The 22,447-nt window shown below is 37.3% G+C and overlaps 1 protein-coding gene across 1 annotated transcript in view; it reads right to left on the bottom strand.

The window, feature by feature from the left end:
• Nucleotides 1-22,447, bottom strand: part of ADGRA1 (adhesion G protein-coupled receptor A1) — a 662,711-nt gene that overhangs the window by 153,611 nt on the left and 486,653 nt on the right. Inside the window, exon 5 of the mRNA XM_053692424.1 lies at nucleotides 19,558-19,703. Within this exon, the coding sequence (XP_053548399.1) occupies nucleotides 19,558-19,703 (146 nt within the window). The remainder of the gene's footprint in view (nucleotides 1-19,557; nucleotides 19,704-22,447) is intronic.

The raw sequence follows: 22,447 nt of genomic DNA, 5'->3' as shown, positions 1-22,447 counted from the left end.
AGGTTTTGAGGGCGAATGGGTTTGAAAATTCAAGAGAAGGGTGGATTCGGGGATTGTTGGCGTGGATTGGGGAATGGGGGTACAAGGTATGTATAGGTCAGGGGTTAAAAGGAATGTGGCGGCATTGGGGTTCTTATTCAAGCTTTTGGGGTGGGAGGATATAACTAAGCTGTTTGTGGTTCAGTTAGCGGTGAGAGGAGTGTGCAAAGGCAAAAAGTGTAGAGATGGGAGGCGACCAGTGGTGTTCAGTACCTTAATGCAAATGGTGGGGTTTCTCGAGAAGGTGTGTGACTTGGAGTTTGAGGTCTTGTTGTTCCGGGCAGCGTTTGTGTTGGCATTCTTTGGAGCCTTTCACATATCAGAGCTGGTGGGGGCGAATAAAAAAGATGTGGGGGGTCTGCAGGTGAAGCACATTTCAATTAGGGACAGGGTGTTGTGGATTTGGCTTAGAAAGTCTAAGACTGATCAGCAAGGGGTGGGACGTTGGGTGCAAATTAAAGAAACAATGGGGCAGTGCTGCCGGTTGCTAATGTAGATACCTTTTTGGGAGTTCGGCCGTGTGGATTCAAGCCTCTGTTGATTCATAGGGATGGTTCATGCTTATCTCGATTTCAATTCTTAGCGGTATTCAGGCGGGTACTGATGGGGTTAGATTATGCTGCAAGCGAGTTTGGTACGCATTCTTTCAGAATAGGGGCTGCTACGGAAGACGCCAGTTTGGGATTGGGGGAGAGTGTGATTAGGAAGTTTGGGGGTTGGAAGTCTGGATGCTTTAAGTTGTATGTGAGGCCGGACCTAAGAGTTTAGATTGTTTGTTGGATTGTAGGCCATTCCTATATCTATTGGGCTCGTAATGCAGCAGCAGTGTTGGAGCAAGGCACGCAGTTGAGATTGGACGAGGAGACAGTGTTGCTGAGATGGTTTGGGGTGAGGGGATTAAGGTGGGATCAAATGCTTAGGAAGGTGGTAGATTACGCAAGACTGTTCCGGCCTCCAGCTATTCTAGTTATCCATGTGGGTGGGAATGATTTGGGCTTCCAGTCACAAAAGGACTTGTTGGATAGGATCAAGAAGGATTTGGGCAGGTTGAGAGACTTGTTTCCGGATCTGGTGATAGTATGGTCGTACATTGAACCACGTTCAGTGTTGAGGGCCGCATGGGACTTTAAGAAGCTGGAGGCCTCTAGGAAAAAGATTAATTGGTCGATTATCAGTTTTGTAGCAAGGTTGGGGGGGTTTGGCATTCGCCATGTAGAATTTGAGGGAGAGATGGGACAGTGTTTTTTCCTAAAGGATGGAGTGCACTTGAATGAAGTGGGTCTTCATTTATTTAATTTTAACATTAAAGAGGGGGTGTTAAAGGCCTTAGCTCGGGTGGGGGTGGCCCGTTTTTGACGTGCTGTGGCGGGGGTGCTTGTTTTATATGCTGGAACTTAAGAAAGTGGGGACCTCCCTAAGAGGCGGGAGAGTTCTGGGGGGGGGGATGTTCCTGGTGGTAAGCCGGGGGAAGGTTCATCCCTGTGGACAAGCACCTTATGGGTATCAAGCAAGTTAATACGTTATGGTTATTGGAATTTGTTTAATTTTATAGAGTTATATTTATTAAATAATTTAAGAAATGCGGGCTGCGGCCTTTACACCCACCTCTTTGTGTGTCAATTTATTTATTTAGGGCGGAACGTATGCCTATAAGGGGTCATTACTTTGTTAGAAGTTTTGCAGCGTAATTCATGTTGTGTTGGAGCAATGCTGCTCAAGTTGAGAACTTGCTAATTATTATTATAGACAAACAATTGCTTGAGGGCAATTTAAATTTTCCACATGGCATGGTCATTTTCTACATGATTTGAAATAAATGTTTTCCTGTTTCCAGCTAATCATATTTACATTATAAAGTACTCACAGAAGAAGATTTATCTGATGTGTGTGCTACTGATATCAAGCAGATTTCATGACAACATTTAGCCTGTGATTAATAAATCATAAGAATATCTGTGTGTATTATTTCTTTTGTAGGGTTCTTAATAAAATTGTTATTTTTAATGACACATAAGTTAACAAATTAAAGGTACAGTTTACCCTAAATTTTTCTTCACTTTAATTTGTTTCCAATGATCCATTTTACCGGCTGGAGTGCATTAAATTGTTTACAAATAGCTCTTTTTACTTTATTTTGGCATTTTAAATAGTTGATTTTTGGTGCTGGAATCCCCACCTATTCTAAAAGTTTCTATACTTAAGTATGGAATAAAGAAAATCTGTGTAATATATACCCAGCAGAAGAAATTACACTTCGAGTAGGATGTAGTAGAGATAAGCAATACAGGTTAATTTTTGTATTACTAAGTATTGGAATTTGGTATATAGAAATAATATAAAGAAGAATGTGTGTAAAAAAAAAAAAAAAAAAAAAAAAGATAAAATAAGAATATCTGATTTTCCTGCAAGCTCAATCCATTTTGATGGGATGTAGTTTCAAAAAACAAACACAGCTATTTCAAATACAATCATAAACCTAAAGTGATTTCTCATACATTTTATACTCTGCAGCTGGTATAACAATCATCAGTCATCGGAAACACATTTAAGTAAAAACAAATTTACAGTAGATAAAATGATTTATCTACTAACATTACCATATACTTTAATGGTGGTTTTCTGTAGAAAAATATTAGATATGTTTTTCAAACTTTTTCAAACCCCAATATTATATTGACCGCAAAACTGCTTTTAAAGGAATCCGGCAGAACCCTTTTGTAAAACGTATCTAATAATGTATCTACAAAATCCCTTTAGACTTCTTTTGTGATTTCATATTGATGATCATTAGTTTTTCTTAAGGATTGTGATCCACCCCAATGTTTTCTAAGAAGTGTTTCTGTGATAGTAATCAAGTTATTGGGTTTACTAATCAGCAGCTATAATTTACACTTTAGATACTCCCTGGAATGAAAACTTGCCATCAAAGTTTCAAATAAGAAAGAAAGAGAATGAAAGCAAATTGGTTTATAATTATACATAAGTCATGAACAAAGATTATAGCGATGAATGAATAGGAGACGCAACAATACTGCAAAGCCAAGAAAAATAATAAACAAAGAAAAAAAATATTTTTGAATGTTTTTACTGTTCCAAAATGAATGACTGCCCATAAGTTGCATAAGGAAAAAAATACACACTAATAAAAGTATTAACCCCTAAATCCGCCAATCCCAACATCGCAAACTACCTAATAAATGTTTTAACCTCTAATCCGCCTTTCACCCACATCGCAAAGTACCTATTAAAACTAATAACCCCTAATCTGCCATTAACCCACATTGCAACAAACCTTATAAATCTATTAACACCTAATCTGCCAAACCCACACAACTCAATAATCCTCATAAAACTATTAACCCCTAATCCGCCAAACCCACACAACGCAATAATCGTAATAAAACTATTAACCTCTAAACCACCAAACCCACACAATGCAAATAACTGATTAAATTACTAGCCCCCTAAGCTAACACTCCCTAACCTAACACCCCCTAAATTAACCCTAATTACCTAAATTTAAAAAAACTACGCTACTAACAATTAAAATAAAAAAGCTAACATTACTTAAAAATAAAAAAAACTAAGATTAGTTTTACATAAAATAATAAACCAAATTATCAAAAATAAAAAAAAATAAACCTTATCCCTATGAAAATAAAAAAGCCCCCCCAAATAAAAGCACCCCCTAATCTAATGCTAAACTACCAATAACCCTAAAAAGGGCCTTTTGTAGGGCATTGCCCTAAGTTAAACAACTCTTTAACCCTAAAAAATACTAAGTTCCCCCCCTCTAACAGTAAAACCCCCCACCCACCAAACCCCCAAAATAAAAAAACCTAACACTAAAAAATCCTAAACTACCCATTGCCCCTAAAGGGGCATTTGTATGGGCATTGCCTTAAAAGGGCATTCAGCTCATTTTCAAAGGCCGCATATGTAATCCTGCCCATTACCTGTTTTGAGATCTCTGAGATAGTGATACTCAGTACTGGTGAGTACCCCCACAAACCCCTACAAAGGTTTAAACACATAGTTAACGTCCTTTCTGGAGCAGCAATGTCCTAGTATAACCTAGCTAAACACATCTGGTAAGCAAATGACAAGAGGCATATGTGTTTATTCACAAATCGTCAGCTAGCTTCCACTAGTTTCTTGCTGCTCCTGAGCCTTCCTAGTTATGCGTTTTTTAAACATAGGATACCAAAATAAATTTGATAACAAAAGTAAATAAAGTATCTTAAAACTGCATGTTCTATCTGAACCAAAGATGTTTAATTCTGGATTCTGGACAGTATGCAGCATACCTTACTATAATATGTATAAACAACATCATCTGACCAATTTCCTTATAGACACTGTAGATGGATTGCAGTTGTTCACATCATTTATAAGCAGAAACTTCCCCCTGCAAATATTTTTCTCAAGCCAAACAAAAATCCCCTTAGACTCTGGTGGTGTTTTTTTGTTGATTATCATTAGACTAGTCCTAAAGCCAGTGTACACGGGCCAATTGTTTTAAATACCGTGGTCTCACCATTTGCTCTCTTTCTTCCCCCTCTTTTTTGCGCTCTCTCTCTCCCCTCTCTCTTTTGCACTCTCTCTCCCCTCTCTCTTTTGCTCTCTCTCTCTCCCCCATCTCTTTTGCTCTCTTCCTCTCTCTGACCCCTCTCTTTTGCTGTTTTTCTCTCTCCCCCTCTCTTTTGCTCTCTTTCTCTCCCCCCTCTTTTGCTCTCTCTCCCCTATTTTTTGCTCTCTCTCCTCTTTTTGGCTCTCCCTCCCCTCTTTTGCTCTCTCTCCCCCTCTTTTACTCTCTCTCCCACCTCTCTTTTGCTCTCTCACCCCTCTTTTGCTCTCTCTCTCCTCTCTCTTTTGCTCTCTCTATCCCCCTCTCTTTTGCTCTCTCTCCCTCCTCTTTTGCTCTCTCTCCCTCCTCTTTTGCTCTCCCTCCCTCCTCTTTTTTGCTCTCACTTTTTCTCTCCCTCCTCTCTTTTGCTCTCTCCCCCCTCCTTTTGCTTTCTCTCTCCCTCCCTCTCTTTTGCTCTCTCTCTTATCCTCTCTTTTGCTCTCTCTCTCTGCCTTTATTTTGCTCTCTCTCTCCCCCCCTCTATTTTGCTCTCTCTCTCCCTTCTCTTTTGCACTCTCTCTCCCACTCTCTTTTGCTCTATCTCTCCCCTCTCTTTTGCTCTCTCTCTGACCCCTTTATTTTGCTCTCTCTCTGCCCCCTCTCTTTTGCCCTCTCTCTCCCCTCTCTTTTGCTCTCTCTCTCCCTCTCTTTTGCTCTCTCGTTCCCCTCTATTTTGCTCTCTCTCTCCAACCTCTCTTTTGCTCTCTCTCTTCCCCCTCTCTTTTGCTCTCTCTCTTTCCCCCCTCTCTTTGCTTTCTCTCTTTCCCCCCTCTTTTGCTCTCTCTCTCCCCCCTCTCTTTTGCTCTCTCTCTTTCCCCCCTCTCTTTTGCTCTCTCTCTTTCCCCCCTCTTTTGCTCTCTCTCTCCTCTCTTTTGCTCTCTCTCCCTCCCCCTCTCTTTTGCTCTCCCCCCCTCTTTTGTGCTCTCTCTCTTTCCCCTCCTCTCTTTTGCTTTCTCTTTCCCCCCTCTTTTGCTCTCTCTCCCCCTCTCTTTTGGGTCTGGCCACGCCCACTTGCTACACCTGCCGGCCATGCCCCCATGATGGCATGTCCGCTCGGTCACTCCCCCATTGTGGCACGCTAGGCCACGCCCCCTCACGCCATGCCATGTCACGCCCCCTTCACGGCAGTTTCCAAAAAAAACTTTCTCTGCTGCTCAAAGGCCAGGTATGTTTGTTCTTGCGCAGTCTCTACTGCACATGATTGCATCTGACAAACATACCTGGCCTTTTATTATATAGGATAGGTTTCTTTAAATGATTGCTATCCATCCTTATAGTATTCTAGTTTTGTAAAATATTTTTTTTAAAATATTATTTTTATTGGATTTTTAAAGTAACAATAAATCAACATTCTTTTATATCAGATGCATCTAGACTGTTGTAAGATACTGATGTTTTATGAAAAATACAAAGAAATTTGACAAAACAAACAGAAAAAACAAACACATAAACTAAAACATACTGCTGCTGCTCATTATCTTCAAATATTATTATGGTATTGTAATGTTATGTTATTATTGCACGATAGCAAGGGAGAGGAGACACAGTCTTTTTATATTTTTATTTTTTTAGTCACCGGCTCCTACTGAGCATGTGCAAGAATTCACAGAATATACATATATGCATTTGTGATTGGCTGATGGCTGTCACATGATACAGGGGGAGTAGAAATAGACATAACTGAAATTTGTCAGAAAAAAAAGCTACTACTGATTTGAAGTCCAGACTAAGGGGATGAATTATCAAGCTCCGAAGACCGCTGCTCCATAACTTGTCTGCCTGTTCTGAGGCTGCAGACATCAATCCGCACAAACCTATACATCGGGCTGATTGACACCCCCTGCTAGTGGCCGCGAATCTGCAGGGGGCGGCATTGCACAAGCAGTTCCCAAAAACTGCTTGTGCAATGATAAATGCTGACAGCGTATTTATCGATGTGTGGTGGAAATGATACGCTACATTGTATCATGTCCGCTCGCACTTTCATAAATCGGCCCCTGTCGGGTAGATTTAACAAGCAGCGGATGCTGCAATCTACCCCCATAGTTTCCAGACCGATTGGCCACAAATCTGCAGGGGGCGGCATTGCACAAGCATTTTACTAGGAATGTTTGTGCAATGTTAAATGCAGACAGTGTATGCTGTCTGCATTTAGTTATGACATTTAGCAAATCGGTCTCTATGTGCTATTGCATTGTCTTTTTAACATTCATTTGTTGATTATGTAAATATACTGTATTTACTGGTCCTTTAAACCCCTGGAACACTTTTTGTATATTTTGGACTTCTTGGATTATATCCTTATGTGCACTTATCACTTACACATCTTTCTTGTTATAAGATATTGAATAATAGTTTGACATTTTTAAGAGGATTCTGCAGGGAGTTACCTTAATTTTGAATAAGGGCTTAATATTATTCTGTGATTCTCATTCACAAATTTAATTAAGAATGTTGACAGTAAATCCCCTTGTTTCCGGTACTTTTATCAGATACTGTTGCTATAGGCTGCAAACAACTACTACAGTACCACAGAAAAGTTTTTTATTGACACTGGCATTGCAAAAAAAAATGGTTTTATGTTCAGAATAAACTGCTATAGATTTGTTTACAGAACAGTGAACCACCATGAAAAGTGAGATATTTAGAATTTTAACAAGAGAATATTGATTGCAAAAAGGCATTATTGAGGGCGGAGCCAACCGGGCAAGTGAGCGGGCGCATCTCTCAGAGGCTCCGTCTAATTCCTAAACATATGTATTATTTGCAGCCCTTATAGGAACATCTGAGCTCTAATTTGGGCAGATTCTGATTATCTGATCCTAAGAGGAATACTTGAGACACACTTTGAGAAAATTTGAAGCGGAACGGACACAACTAATATAGAAAACTTTTTAGTATACACAGACAGAGGCACAGAGATTCCTACAGACTTTGTCGGAGCGGAGACAACAATAGTGAAAGCCATCTGGGGCTATCGTTGTCTTGCAGAGACCTCTTTGGGGTCGATAACCACCTACCTGCAACCGGCGGAGTGATCCACTTACAAAAGGGATGGACTGGCGGCCATTTTACCTGTGGCGCACTTTACCCGTGGCGCTAAAGCAACTTATAGGCACTTCCTGACAAGACACGGACAGTGTTAGCAGAACCCGGAGATCTTTCCCGGTATACCCAAGAGCATATAAGGCTATAGGTGAAGACTACCTTAGTGCCTGAGTGGGAATCTGAATACGCACGTGGGCAGCTTTGATGTCAGCTAAAGCTCCGGAACCCATCTAGACTACCGAGATCTGGGCAATAACACACTCCGGATGAGGGAGTATAGCAGATGTTAAATGTTTGCTGGGGATCCAGGCACACTATTACTGTAAAAGGTATCCAGATGCCACTATATGAAAACTGGGGCCTACTAAATTGATCTTGGACTCATAACTCACGGTCCTGAATTTCTACCCCATGACACAAAACAAGCACAATGGCATAATTTAACCCACAAGAGGGGACGGCAGGGGAAGCCATACATACCCTAAATAGTGGTCATCTAAATCTACTCCATTGGTTCTCGGCCCAATAACCCTAAGTGGACAATCTCCTGCAATTTGGGGATCTCATTATATATACTACATTTTCCTGTGTGAGTGAACATGTCACAGTCACAAAAAAGAAGGGCTAAGGCCGCTAACACTATCAAACGTACAGTGATGGATCCCTTTACTGTACCGCCAATTTCCCCCTCATACATCCCAGAAGAAGAAGGGTCAGCTCCATCAAGCCCGGAATGTCACTCTCTGGCAGAGGAGATCATTAAAGACATACAGAATGTGTACCAAACGTCTGTTACCCCAACGTTTATTCTAAATTCCTTAAAGTCTCTGCTGGACTCACACCATGACTCCTTTGCTGAAAAATGAACTACTACAATAGCAGAACTTAGGAAGGACCTGACTACTACCAATGAGAGGTTGGATACACTTGAAAGAAAACAAGAAGATGTAGTTGTGGACCAATCCAGCCTTCTTAGCTACACACAAAATCTTGCAATTCAAATGTCAGACCTTGAGGACAAGTTAACTGACTTAGAGAACAGGTCTCGCCGCAATAATTTAACGATCAAAGGTATACCGGAAGAAGTTGCAGCAGCAGGCCTTCCCAAATACTTTACAGAACTCTTTGCTTCAACACTGCAGCCTAGAGATGTTGTGGTACGTCTCCACTTTTATACATACAAAGAGCGCATACAGAAGGCCAGCACACAGAATGTACCTTGAACAGGAAAATTTGCTCTTCTAGGGATAATAGAATCAAAGTGTACTAACCTAAAATGGGATTCCCTAAAACTAGCCGAACCTGTAAGGCCTTGTACCCTAAAACTTGTACCCTAAAACTTTTTTATATCCTAGATTCTAGATTAAATGAAGGAGAGAACTTATCCCATCTATCCTTATACATTTGAATTAAATTTTCCTCCCTCATATTTTGAAAATTGGCATAAATTCGTGTTATAATGCCCTTTTTACTTTTAGGGCAGTCCAGTAAGAAATGCATAGGCTTAGATCCGGTACCATCCTTATCATTAGCTGTAAATAGTGACTCACTTGTTTAAAATATAACCAATCACTTTTATAGATTTTATATATCCTCTGTAAGTCACCAAACTTGTATGGTTTCAATTCTAAGGGGTTGATTAAATGCTTGAGCAGACTAATACCTTTAGCTCCCCATGTCTGAAATACCCCATTTCTTATTCCTGGTTGGAATGTAGGGTTTCCTGCAATGGTAAGCATTTTGAAATAGCATAGTTCCCTCCCCTCACTTTTATTTTTTCTCTCCAGGTTACAAAAATATCTTTTAATAAGGGATGTAAAAATATTTTTGGACCCAGCTCCTTATTTGATGCATGGTGTATAAAAGTCAAAGAATAGGGAGCACACAAGTATTCATCCATAATACAGCTAGTAAAGTTGTTTGTCTGCTTTAACCAATCCATAGGGACTCTCAATAATATAGCTTGGTTATATAATTTAATGTTCGGAAGGGCCAAGCCTCCTTTAATCCGAGGCAAATAACGTTTATCTAGTCTAATCCTAGCTTTCTTCCCTCTCCATAAAACGCAAGTTAAGACCCTTGTAAAATTAACAAAATCAATTTTTTTAATGGCCAAGGAAAACATTCTAAGAGGATATAGTAATCTTGGGAGAATAAACATTTTAAAAGCTTCCACTCTCCCTGATAAGGAGAGTGGCATATTGACCCATATTTTTAAGCTTTCTGCACTCTTTTGAAGAGTTGGTATAAGATTCAATTTATACCATTCAGAAGGGTCAGCCGAGAGATATATCCCTAAATATTTCAAGATCTTTACTTCAGGGGTAATTTTGTCCCCTTTTTATTATTTTTTTTTAACCATAGTATATTTGACTTCGAATATATCCTGACAGTCTACCATAGTCTTCCAAAATTTGTACTATTTTATCAACTTGTTTTTCTGGAGAGACCACACACAACAGTAGATCATCTGCAAAAAGAGCTAATTGAAAATTTTCTTTGCCTACGGCAACACTTTCTACTTGATCCCTAAGTCTACTGGCCAGGGGTTTCAAAACCAAGTCAAATAAGAGAGGTGACATAGGACATCCTTGTCTGGTCCCCCTGGCCAGATTAAAAAAGGGGACATACAATTATTGACCATAATGGATGCACTAGCATCTGAATATGTATTAAGAATTAAATCCAAACATTTTCCCTCGAAACCAAATCTCTTTAGTGTCTTGAACATATATCTCCACTCGACTCCAAAGATAGCAGGAAGGCCTCCGGCAGAGCCTAAGTGTCACTGTCTCCATTATCCCCATTATATTTACAAATGACCTGCTGGATGTTTCTTATATTTAATTCAGATGTTCTCCCGCTAACAAAACCTGCCTGATCCATGTGCAGTAATTTAGGCAAAATTAATTTCAGTCTCTCTGCAAATATCTTCATAAATATCTTATAATCAAGATTTAAGAGTGAGATAGGTCTATACGAGGAGACCTGGGTAGTATCTTTACCTTCTTTGGGTAGTAGCACAATATTAGCTGTTTTAAATTGCCCTGTGATTTTTTTATTCTGCTGAAAATAGTATTCATAAAGCTCTCCAAGACATTGGGTGACTTCTTCCTTTAATACTAGATACAATTCCAAAGGAAGCCCATCAGGCCCAGGCTCCTTCCCTTTCTTCAGTTGTTGTAAAATATTTAAAATTTCCTTATCGATAATTGGTTTGTTTAATAGATCACAACCGTCTTTACTTCTTACAGGTAAGTTAGACTCCTTTAAGAACTCCATCTCAGGATCCTGGGAAGAGTATAAGTTCTCATAATAACTCTGAAACACTAAGGATATATCTTCTGAGCTGCTGATCAATCTTTCTCCATCTTTAATTATACCTATTGTTTTTTTCTTTTTGATTTTATTAAAAAGATTTCCCAAATATTTCCCAGCCTTATTCCCAAATCTTTCAAACCTTGTCTGACTCTTAATCACTGCTTTCCCTGCAATGGATAATAAGAATTGATCCCTTTCTTTCTTCGCTGAGAAATAGCTCTCTCTATTTCTTCTAGAAGGGTTCCATCTAAGACGTGAATAAGTTATTGAGAGATTGTTAGCTAATTTAGTATTCTCTTTATTTCCAGCTTTCTTTAGTTAAATTACATAGGATGTTATCTCAGCTTTCAAGGTTGTTTTAGCTGCCTCCCAAAATATTGCTTTATTTTCTTTATGCTCCCTATTATTAATTTCAAACTCCATCCATCTTAGTTTCAAAAATTCTACAAATTTCAAAGACTTGGTTAAATAATTAGGGGGAAAAAAGAATTATAATTAGCTTTAACTGATTCCTTAAAATACATTATTATTGGAGCATGATCTGAGATATCAAAATCCTGTATAGTTACTTCACCAATCTTTGAAATGAATGAATTAGAGATCAAAAAAGATCTAGCCTGGATAAGGTATTATGGGATTTAGACATACATTTACATTCTAGGCTATTAGGGTTAAGAAGCCTCCAAATATCTACAACCTTATGGTCTACGGAAAATTTTTGAAATATCTTTTTCTCATATTGCAGCTGTGATTTCTTTATAGTATACACCTGATTATTCCAAATATTTTTTCTGTCTAATAAAGAATTAGGGGTTAGGTTAAAATCTCCCATTATTATCAGTTTCTTATCCAACCCTTTGTCTAGAATCCTGTATATCTTATTCCAAAATTTCCAATCATTGTTGTTAGGCCCATATATGTTCCCAATTATATATTCAACCTTATTTATACTTATATATATTAAAACATACCTCCCTTCCTTATCAATTATTTTCTTTTTTATCTCGTAATCTAATTTTTTATTCATCATAAACGCTACCCCTCTGGCTGCCTTATAGTATGAGGCGCTCATAACTTCCCCCACCCATTTTAATTTATTTTTTAAATGTTCTGCTTCAGAAAGGTGGGTTTCTTGTAGCCCTATAATATCTGATTTCTTCTTACTCAAAGAGTTAAGAATCGCCTTGCGCTTAATCGGGGAATGAATCCCGCCCACATTCCAGGAAATTAATTTAACCATTTTTAGCTATCTTTAAGCCATTTACATAGGGTTTATGGGCAGTAGAGGGATACAAGCTGTTAAAAAAAGATGAAGGGAGTGGGGGGGAAGCGAGAAGAGGGAAAGAGAAAAGAGGAGAGAAAAAAAAAACAATCATACTCCATACACCACTCACCCATCCTTGTTGCCTCTATAGGCACCTCTTTACTTTTAATATTCCTAATTTTCAACTTTCATTGCTTTATCTATCTTGCTTTCAGTATTGGCTTCACCTCTAAGACTGAGAGGGAAAAAAAAGGGGGGGGGTTAATCCTGTAATTTTACTCAGCTTTCAGTGATAATTAATTTACTTATTTTTTCTTTCTACTGAGAACATTAGTCTAACCTAAGTTATCACATAACCTGAAGTAAATTTAGGATCCCATAGAAGATGATTTTTGTGTGATATCTAGCTTTGGTACTCTCGATTCCATACATCTAGTATATTATGTTTGCATTTAAAGTAATGCCACTTATATATTGAACCATTATGAAAGCATTACTAGGTAGTTCACTCCATATGGGATGCGATACATTTATAAATGTTGATACCAATCTCTGAATAATTATATTTGTATTTTCAGACTAAAAATTTACTAACCTAAATTTTCAGGTCACATAAACTAAATCTGAAGTCTCCATTAATCATGGTTTCATACATCTCATTCAATATTTCATTTAGATTTTTATATTCCCAACTACTTCTTTCATACATTGTTATTATACCTAACTTAAATCCTTCATTGTGTAACTAATACAAAATTGGGGAGTTCAATACTATAATTTCATACGTTGTTATTGTGCCTAACTTAAATCCTTCTTTGTGTCACTAATACAGAATATTTATGTTTAAAATATTACCAATTATATAATAAACCTTTATGAAGTCAGTGAGGTAAAGTGCACATATAATCCTAAAAAAATCAAGTTATGTGTTCCAAACAGTTTTCCTAATACTTTGTTAATATACATATCTTAAATCCTTCCTTGTGTTGCTAATACATTGTATTTACACAAAAAAATAATATCAATACTACAGTAAACCATTATAAAAATAATACTGTGTCATTTTACTGTACATGAAAATAAAATGCACAAAATAACAATAAAGAAAAAAAAGGGAGGGGAATTCAGTCCTATAGTTTCATACATTATTATTGTGTCTTATTTAAATCCTTTTTTGTGCCACTAATACAAAATATTTATGTTTGAAATAATACCCGTTATATAATAAACCTTTATAAAATCAATAAAGTAAAGTGCACATAAAATCCTAAAAAATTCAAGTTATGTGTTCTAGACATTTTCCCTAATACTTTGTTAATGTGCATATCTTAAATCCTTCCTTGTGTTACTAATACATTGCATTTACACAAAAAATAATATCAATACTGCATTCAACCTTTATAAAAATAATTCTATGTCAATTCACTGTATATAAAAATAAAATGCACAAACAACAACAACGAGGAAAAAGTAAATTAAAAAAAATAATATTTTTTTTCCCTTTAACAGCCTTTGTGGGGAGGCCATACCCCTATTTTACTTGACATTACTTTAAAAAAAAAGTTGAGCTTGTTCTGGGGTATCAAACACAAAAAAATCTCCACCAACTTTCACCCTTAACAGTGGGATATAATAGTGAAAAAAGGTCTCTTCTTTAACCAGCTGGGAGCAGATATTAGAAAATGCTCTTTTTTTTGTTGCCGTCTCATATGAAAAATCCTGAAAAAAAATCCTGAAAAAATAAGTATTTTCCCTTCCTTATACATTAGATCCTTTATTCTTCTGTAGGCTCTAATTAGTTCCATTTTAGCCTGGTAGTTCAGGTACTTCACCACCACCGGTCTTGGCCTATTTAACCTTTGATCCAATCTATGGGCTCTTTCTACTGTGAACTAATGTGAGCTTAACAGTTGGGCTTTCCAGCTCTAATAGTGTAGGTAGTATTTCTTCTGCAAATTGCACCAGATTGTCTGTGCTCCTTTCTTCTGGCAGACCTATTATCCTAAGATTATTTCGCCTGCTCCTGTCTTCTAGTTTAGCAGTTAATCTTTGATTTTGCTTCAAGATCATTTCAATTTTAGGTTCCAAGGCCTTTTGCCTGTCTTCACAATCAGAGATTATTTGCTCTACTACATTAATCCTGCTATTTTGATTTCTAATATCTTCCATAATTGTGGCGAGTTTTAAGTTGATTTCCTCCATTTTAGGGAATATTAATGCTGAGACTTGTGTGGCTATGGTATTAGCCTCATTCAATTCTTCTCCCTTTTCCTCCAATATTGAATCGCCTGTTATGTTTGCATTTTTAGAACTTTTTTTCCCCCTGTTTGATCTTGGGGGACATCTTTTGAATTTTTATATATTTGTCCATTTACTTACAATTGGTTCTTTAGGCATTGGTCTTTAAACAAACGCTTTTAAGTACTTTCCCCAGTCAATCCAATTGTAATTTCAGCCCTTTTTTAATAAAGCAGTAGTTAAAGGGCCATAATACCCAAATGTTTAAACACTTGAAAGTGATGCAGTATAGCTGTAAAAAGCTGACTAGAAAATATCACCTGAGCATCTCTATGTAAAAAAGGAAGATATTTTACCTCACAATCTCCTCAGCTCAGCAGAGTAAGTTCTGTGTAAAAAGTTATACTCAGCTGCTCCCAGCTGCAGGTAAAAAAATAAAAAAAATGAAGAAATGAACAACAGCCAATCAGCATCAGCAGTGCTGAGGTCATGAACTATATTACTGTGATCTCATGAGATTTCACTTAACTCTCATGAGATTTCATTGTTACACTGAATAGGGAAATAACATGAGAGTGCATGAGGCTCATCCTTTCAGCTGTCCCGGGACAGACATACTAATATGCTGCTTAGAAATCATTTACAATGGGATGTGGCTATTGAGGAACTTTTGAGGTAAAATATCTTTCTATTTTACATAGAGATGTTCAAGTGATATTTTCTAGTCAGCTTTTTACAGCTATACTGCATCACTTTCAAGTGTACAAACATTTGGGTATTATGGCCCTTTAAGGTTTAATGTCCAAGAAACTTGGGTTAACCCTTTCTCCTTTTCACACCATTCCCCAGCACACAAAAGAAACAAAAGAGGAAGAAAGTTCTTTTTTTTACAGAGTCTAATGCTTATGACCTTTTACTTTTCCTTAAAGTTATTCCAGACTTATACAAACTTTTCACAAAGGTAACTACATTCACTTTTCAGCAACTTTATAAACAACTAGATATTGCTTCTCAGGTGTGTGTTTCTTTATTTCCACTCGTCACCTGTTTCTTTAGTATATGGTTTATTTATTCATAGCACTCTATCACCATAGTACCATATCAGATTTTTCATTTCACTCTTAAGTCACTATAGAAAGAAAAAAAGCTTTTGTTTGGAATTTTAGCAGATTTTTTTTTTATACCTCTTCTTAGGGTTGCAGGTTTTCACCGCAACATTTATAAGTATTGTTGTATTTTTTTATTTTTTATTTATTCATTTTTATTATCATTATTTAGCAGCATGGTACAAAAAGATGTCATTGTTGATACAAAAGTTTAAACAGAAACAAAAGAGGGAGAAACCATCAGTCTCCAAAAGAAAGGAGAACATACTCCCATGTAGTAAAATGAAATAGTAGAGCTAGACTGTCCGTGATAAGTCCATTTGAAAACGGTAGCTCCACTCCATATAAATGCATGGTGATTGACAATGATACCAATGTACAAAACATAACTCAAACAACAACAAATCTATGCCGAAATTTCTTAATTTAAGATCACTTTTTATATATTCTACACATCCAGTGGTATCCCTTGACTTTGTATTTATCTATCAACCTTTGAGAGAAGTGCTAAGCTAAAGAGGTCATTATTAGAGTATCAGGCAGGGGTGGGACCATGTCAACCATACCCCTCTAAGGTAACACTAGGCCTGTCATTCCTCCTAGGTCACTCCTGTAACTTGTGTAAAGCTCCCCCTTCTATCTTCAGAACATTTTGGATTTCATCCCAGATGAATTATAAATCATGGAAGAATCCTAACCTATTCGATTTAGTATTGTTGTATTTTTACCTTAACTCAAAGCTTATACAAAGATATTGCGGATTCAGTAGATTGGTTCCTTAAAAGAAAAGACCTATGTCTCCTACTGTGCTGTGGTGAAAGAAAGGGGTCACCAATCCGCCTCTGCTGTAGCTTGCAAGCTCAAACTCCCCTTTGCCTGGGCTTATTTATACTTCAGTTGTGTTTGCTAGAGAAGATTATCGCCTTTGTGCTTTAGCGTGGTGCTGCTGCAGCCGCACCCTCGCCTACTCTTCCCCAGCTATGCTCCACGCTGTCTTCCACCGCATAAAGCGTGAGGACGTCACCATTCACCACTTCCCCCCTACTCAATTACAGAGGTGTTAGTCACCCCATCAACTGCATTGTTACATGTTCTTATGTTTACTATGTATAGTTGGTTAATAACACCCGTTTTCTTGGATTTTCATACCTTCTTAATGGGGCAACAGCAAGGTGTAAATAGCCTGTTTCCAACAGACATAGGCTGACAACCTTCCCTCACACTTACTCACATTTCTAGTAACATTAAAGATGAGACTACATAAGAGGGGAGTGATATAGGCCAAATCCGATCTTGTAAAGGCCTTACTAGTATTCCAATTCTGACAAATACAGAAGGGTGTGGCATGCACCTAAATTATAGTCATAAGATGCTACATATATTGCTGTTACATATTTTTATGTTTACTATATATAGCTGGTTAACGGGGCTTGTATTTGCCTGAATGTTAACCATTTCTACTTTTTTATAACAGGGGATATGTGGCCTTTAGTATGATAATATCTTGACCCTACTATTTCCCCAAAACCATCTTTTACTTGAAACGCCAATCTTCCTATTTTTCCACACATATATACAGTACCTATTGTTTTAGGATAACTGCATTGTTAAATTTTCTTGTGTTTACTATGTATTGTTGGTTAATAACACATGGGTTTTTTTTTTCAGATTTTCATACATTTTTAGCTGGGTCACAGCAAGGCATAAATGATCTGTTTTAAGATATCGCTTTATTTTATTACTACATAACGTTAACTATAGAACCTCTTAATTGCGATTTAGATGAGACTACCTACACCATAGTCACCTAACACATCCCTACTGTACCTATGAAGCATTACTTCTGAAAGTTAATCATGTCAGATTACTCAACATAACGTGAAGGTTAAGGTGTTTAGTCCACTCCAATACATAGATGGTTTCACATAGCATACACGTTAGAATATAGCTGCGTTATATTTCAATATGTTATAAGCCACTACTATACAGCAGCTCCAGGTATGTTGGTCTCCCTAGTTGTCTCCCCATTCCTTGTGAATAACTTAATTTATTTATATTTCTCCGTACTCAACCATCTGTCCGGTATTTATTTATTCATATAATAAGAAACATTTTTGCCCAGTTGATTTCCTATTCTACCCCCCAATACTACAATAAAGTACCCTGGTTATTGTTATTCTAGCCAGGGAAACATTCAGCAGTTTACCTCGAAATGTACCACTACTGATGCAACAAAAATATCTACTCACAGTACCCACAACTTATATAGATACATTTTATAAATAGTTGTTTATGCGACAACTGTACAGAGAGTGAAAGCATTGCAAATATACCCAGTGTACACACGTGCAGAAACTTTTCTTACCTGTTACTTCTCCTTGTCCCTCTTCCTCTTGTGTTCCCCTAAGCCTCAATGGGATCAACAACAACTATGATATTTAGGGTACAAAACACTGCTTAAACAGACCTCTACCCTTATCTCTTTTTTCAACCTAGATGCAATTACTCAATTCTCAACACTTTGTATACGGAATATTGAAAACACACTTATTTTATTTGTTTATCTGTATATTTTCAGATACTGTATGATATGTAAAGAGAATTTTGTCTATTGTAACAAAACGATGGCCCGTCTAGTTAAAAGTTTCTTATAGTTTCATTTATCAAAAATAAATACTTTGGGATAGATTTATTAAAGGTCGAGCATTCGGGATTTAACATTGCACAAGCATTTCTTGTGAAATGCTTGTGCAATGCCGCCCCCTGCTAATTTGCGGCCAATCTTCCTGATCGTATTGGATCGGGATGGTTTCTGTCCGCCACCTAAAAGGTGGCGAAGAAGTTAAGGAGCTGCGGTCTTACGACCGCTGCATCTTAACTTCCATTTCAGGTGAGCCTGAAATGATAGGCATAGAATGTAGCATCCGCTGTATAATAAAGCTACCCCTTTATCTCAAAGTCCAAAAATTATATAATTTTTTTAAATTTTTTGCTTTGGAAGAAGCAACATAAGCAACCAATTATTTAGAATCAAAATAACTAGCTAGAAAAAGATGTTTTAAATAGAACCTTTTTGCTTTTGTTTAATAATTGTGATTTGTCTCTCGCTCCCTAGAAAGGCTAAAAGGATACAGAATTTGCCTTTTAGTCTCACTAGGGACCATGGGACAAACACATTTTTTTACTTAGAATTAAGAGGTCATACATTTACGTTTAATATAACCATACTTGTCAAAAGTGACCTATATATTAGACCTTGTGGACCTTTGTGTCTACATCAACTTCCTGTGTAATGTAGTCTACTCTAGAATGTTTTAATACATACAACCCTTCTTGCAGTAAAGTCAACATCAGGATAATAAATAAAAAATAACATTTGTTTTCATAGTATGTTGAATAAATTTGTATTTTTCAAGATTTTAGCATAGGGCAAGATTTATCAATCTGCGAGCGGTCAGGATTCACATGTTCTGAACTTGTCCACATTTGATCGCAGATTGTGGTTCGTATTTGTTCCCCATATTTAACATTGCACAGGCAAATGATTGTGCAATGCTGCCCCCTACTGTCTTGCAACCAATTGCGTGAGAGTAGGGCTTGTCAATCACCCTGGTCAAGTTAATCCAGGGTGATTTTCATCCGCTAACTTTAAATTGGTGAGAGTGTTTATGAAGCAGTGGTTTAATGCGCATATTAATAAATATCAGTTGCAGGCTCAAATGAGCAAGCTTGCAACCGCCTTATGATAAATGTTGCCCAGAGTCTACAGGAAAGTAAAATCAATATGAGCTTTAAGGCTATATTTTCCAATATTAATACTTCATATTATTCTATCATATTGAGATAACTCCGGTGGATACATTATATAAAGCTTATTCTAGAGAAAGTTTAGAAAGAAAGATATATTTCCATACCTGAGCATTGGCTGTTTGGGAAATGTAGGCTGCTCAGTGTTTGGAGGTGGCTGAGGTTTTCTTGTCACCTGCTTATAAATATTCCTTGCAGTGACACCAATCCATAACACTGTGCACAGACTAGAGTAGTGCAACACGATGCCAACCTAGAATATAAAAGAAAACAATTCATTAAACATTTCTAAACAGAAGGGAAAATGTGTGAAAAAAGGAAATACATAGACAGATTATTTCCATGCATGTAAACATTTAGAAAAAGCACAAAATATTCTTGGGCTATATATCCAAAAGATTGCAATTTAAATCTGCAATAAGCTGATTAGACCACTAAATACAGTACAATTGCAAAATTAACATGTGCATAATAAAAAGACAATGCAGTAACACTTACTCTGGATTGCAAATAAGCAGTAGATTTTTTTTTCTGACAAATTTATATTTTTCAAATTTGTCTGCCCCCTGTATCATGTGGCAGCCCTAAGCCAATCACAGACTAGTATACGTGTACCCTATGAACTTGTGCACATGCTCAGTAAGAGCTGGTACCTCAGAAAGTGTGTATGTAAAAAGAAGGAGCAAAGTTTGATAATATGGCCCCAATTTATCAAAGGGCTTGCGGACCTGATCCGACACTGCGGATCAGGTCCGCAAGACCTCGCTAAATGCTGAGAGCAATATGCTCTACGCATTTAACATTGCACCAGCAGCTCACAAGAGCTGCTGGTGCAACGCCGCCCCCTGCTGACTCGCGGCCAATCGGCCGCCAGCAGGGAGGTTTCAATCAACCCGATCGTACTCGATCGGGTTGATTTCAGGCGATTCCTGTCCGCCTGCTCAGAGCAGGCGGACAGGGTTATGGAGCAGCGGTCTTTAGAATGCTGCTTCATAAGTTGTGTTTCTGGCGAGTCTGAAGACTCGCCAGAAACACGGCCCTTCAAGATCCGTACGGAGCTTGATAAATGGGCCTGTATAAGTCAATTGTAAAGTCTCTAAAAACTGCATGTTCTATCCTATTCATGACATTTTAATTTTGATTTATTGTCACTTAACTCCATGACTAACAGATTCAAAGTTTATTAAAAGTCCATACAGAACATGTGGGCTTAATCTTAGAAAACTATTCTTGGGCAACCCTAACAGTTTGCTCTTGATAGTCCCTTAAGTGTGACTCTAGGCATAGCGTGCTCTATCTGAATGAAAGAAACAAATTGGGTTTCTGGTCCCTTTAAAGGACCAGTAAACAAAGTAGATTTGCATAATCAATAAATGCAAGATAACAAGACAATACAATAGCATTTACTCTGAATTTCAAATGAGTAGTAGGTTTTTTCCTAACAAATTTCAAAGTTATGTATATTTCCACTCCCCCTGTACCATGTGATAGCAATCAGCCAATCACAAATGCATATACATATAGTCTGTGAATTCTTGCACATGCTCAGTAGGAGCTGGTGACACAAAAAGTGTAAATATAAAAGACTGTGCACATTTATTTTAATGGAAGCAAATTGGAAAGTTGTTTAAAATTATATGTTGTATCTGAATCATGAAAATTTAATTTAACCTGAGTTTCCCTTTAAATACGTCTTCTCGGAGCAGCCTGCTGCAAATATCAGGCATACTTGAATTCTCTTGCAGTCTTTTGCTTAAACTAATTACTCCAGGACCCTCTAGTCTCCAGCCTGAGATCATGATCCCATGTGATGGTGGATATGCCTTTAATCTCAGCTTTATTAAATTCATTAATATGCATGAAGATTTCTAACCATAACACCTCTCTCCCCACTCTCCCCTAAGCTATACATATTAAGGTCATGAATTCTTTCCTTGTAAGCTTTATTTGTTGCGCATACATATTTAAGTAGCTCTCCTTTGCTTTGAGGAGATTCAAGTTTATTTATGTCCTACCGGCATAAATATCTCACTTTTTTCTGCTATTAATCACTCTTCCTATACGACCAAGCACCCAATGGCATTACCTTCCTCACTATTTACAAACATTCAAATCCTCTGAATTAATAATTGTCAGGCACCTTTCCTTCTATTGTTATTGTCAGTGAAGTGCCACTGAGTCTACAATTAATCTTTGGGGTTTTGCATCTTATTTTTTGATGCTGGTTTTTAGTCCTTGACACACAAGAATGTGTCACAGCATGAAAAAAATTGTCTCAATAAAATATAAAGGCATTAGCAACATTTCAAGACATAATGGTGTTAATCATGATGCTTTTAAAAAATGTATTAAATTATTTATCTACAAAAATGGGTTTAGACTTTTTACTGTGTTTTTCGGAAGAAAATAAATAGATAAGATAAGAAAACATAAATTATGACTTACAAGATTATTTCCTTTCTTTCTGTATGGGAAGAGTCCACAGCTGCATTCCTTACTTGTGGGAATACTGAACCTGGCCACCAGTAGGAGGCAAAGACACCCCAGCAAAAGGCTTAAAGGGAGAATGAACCCAATTTTTTTCTTTCGTGATTCAGATAGAGCATGCAATTTTAAACAGCTTTCTAATTTACTCCTATTATCAATTTTTCTTAATTCTCTTGCTATCTTTATTTGAAAAAGAAGGCATCTAAGCTTTTTTTGGATCAGAACTCTGGACAGCACTTTTTTATTGGTGGATGAATTTATCCACCAATCAGCAAGAACAACCCAGGTTGTTCACCAAAAATGGGCTGGCATCTAAACTTACATTCTTGCATTTCAAATAAAGATACCAAGAGACTGAAGAAAAGGTAATAATAGGAGTATATTAGAAAGTTGCTTAAAATTGCATGCTCTATATGAATCAAGAAAGAAAAAAATTGGGTTCAGTGTCCCTTTAAATACCTCACCCACTTCCTCATAACCCCAGTCATTCTGCCGAGGGAACAAGGAACA

The sequence above is a fragment of the Bombina bombina genome, chromosome 9 (assembly GCF_027579735.1).
Source record: "Bombina bombina isolate aBomBom1 chromosome 9, aBomBom1.pri, whole genome shotgun sequence".
Classification (NCBI taxonomy): Eukaryota; Metazoa; Chordata; class Amphibia; order Anura; family Bombinatoridae; genus Bombina; species Bombina bombina.
This window is presented reverse-complemented; position numbering and strand designations above follow the sequence as displayed.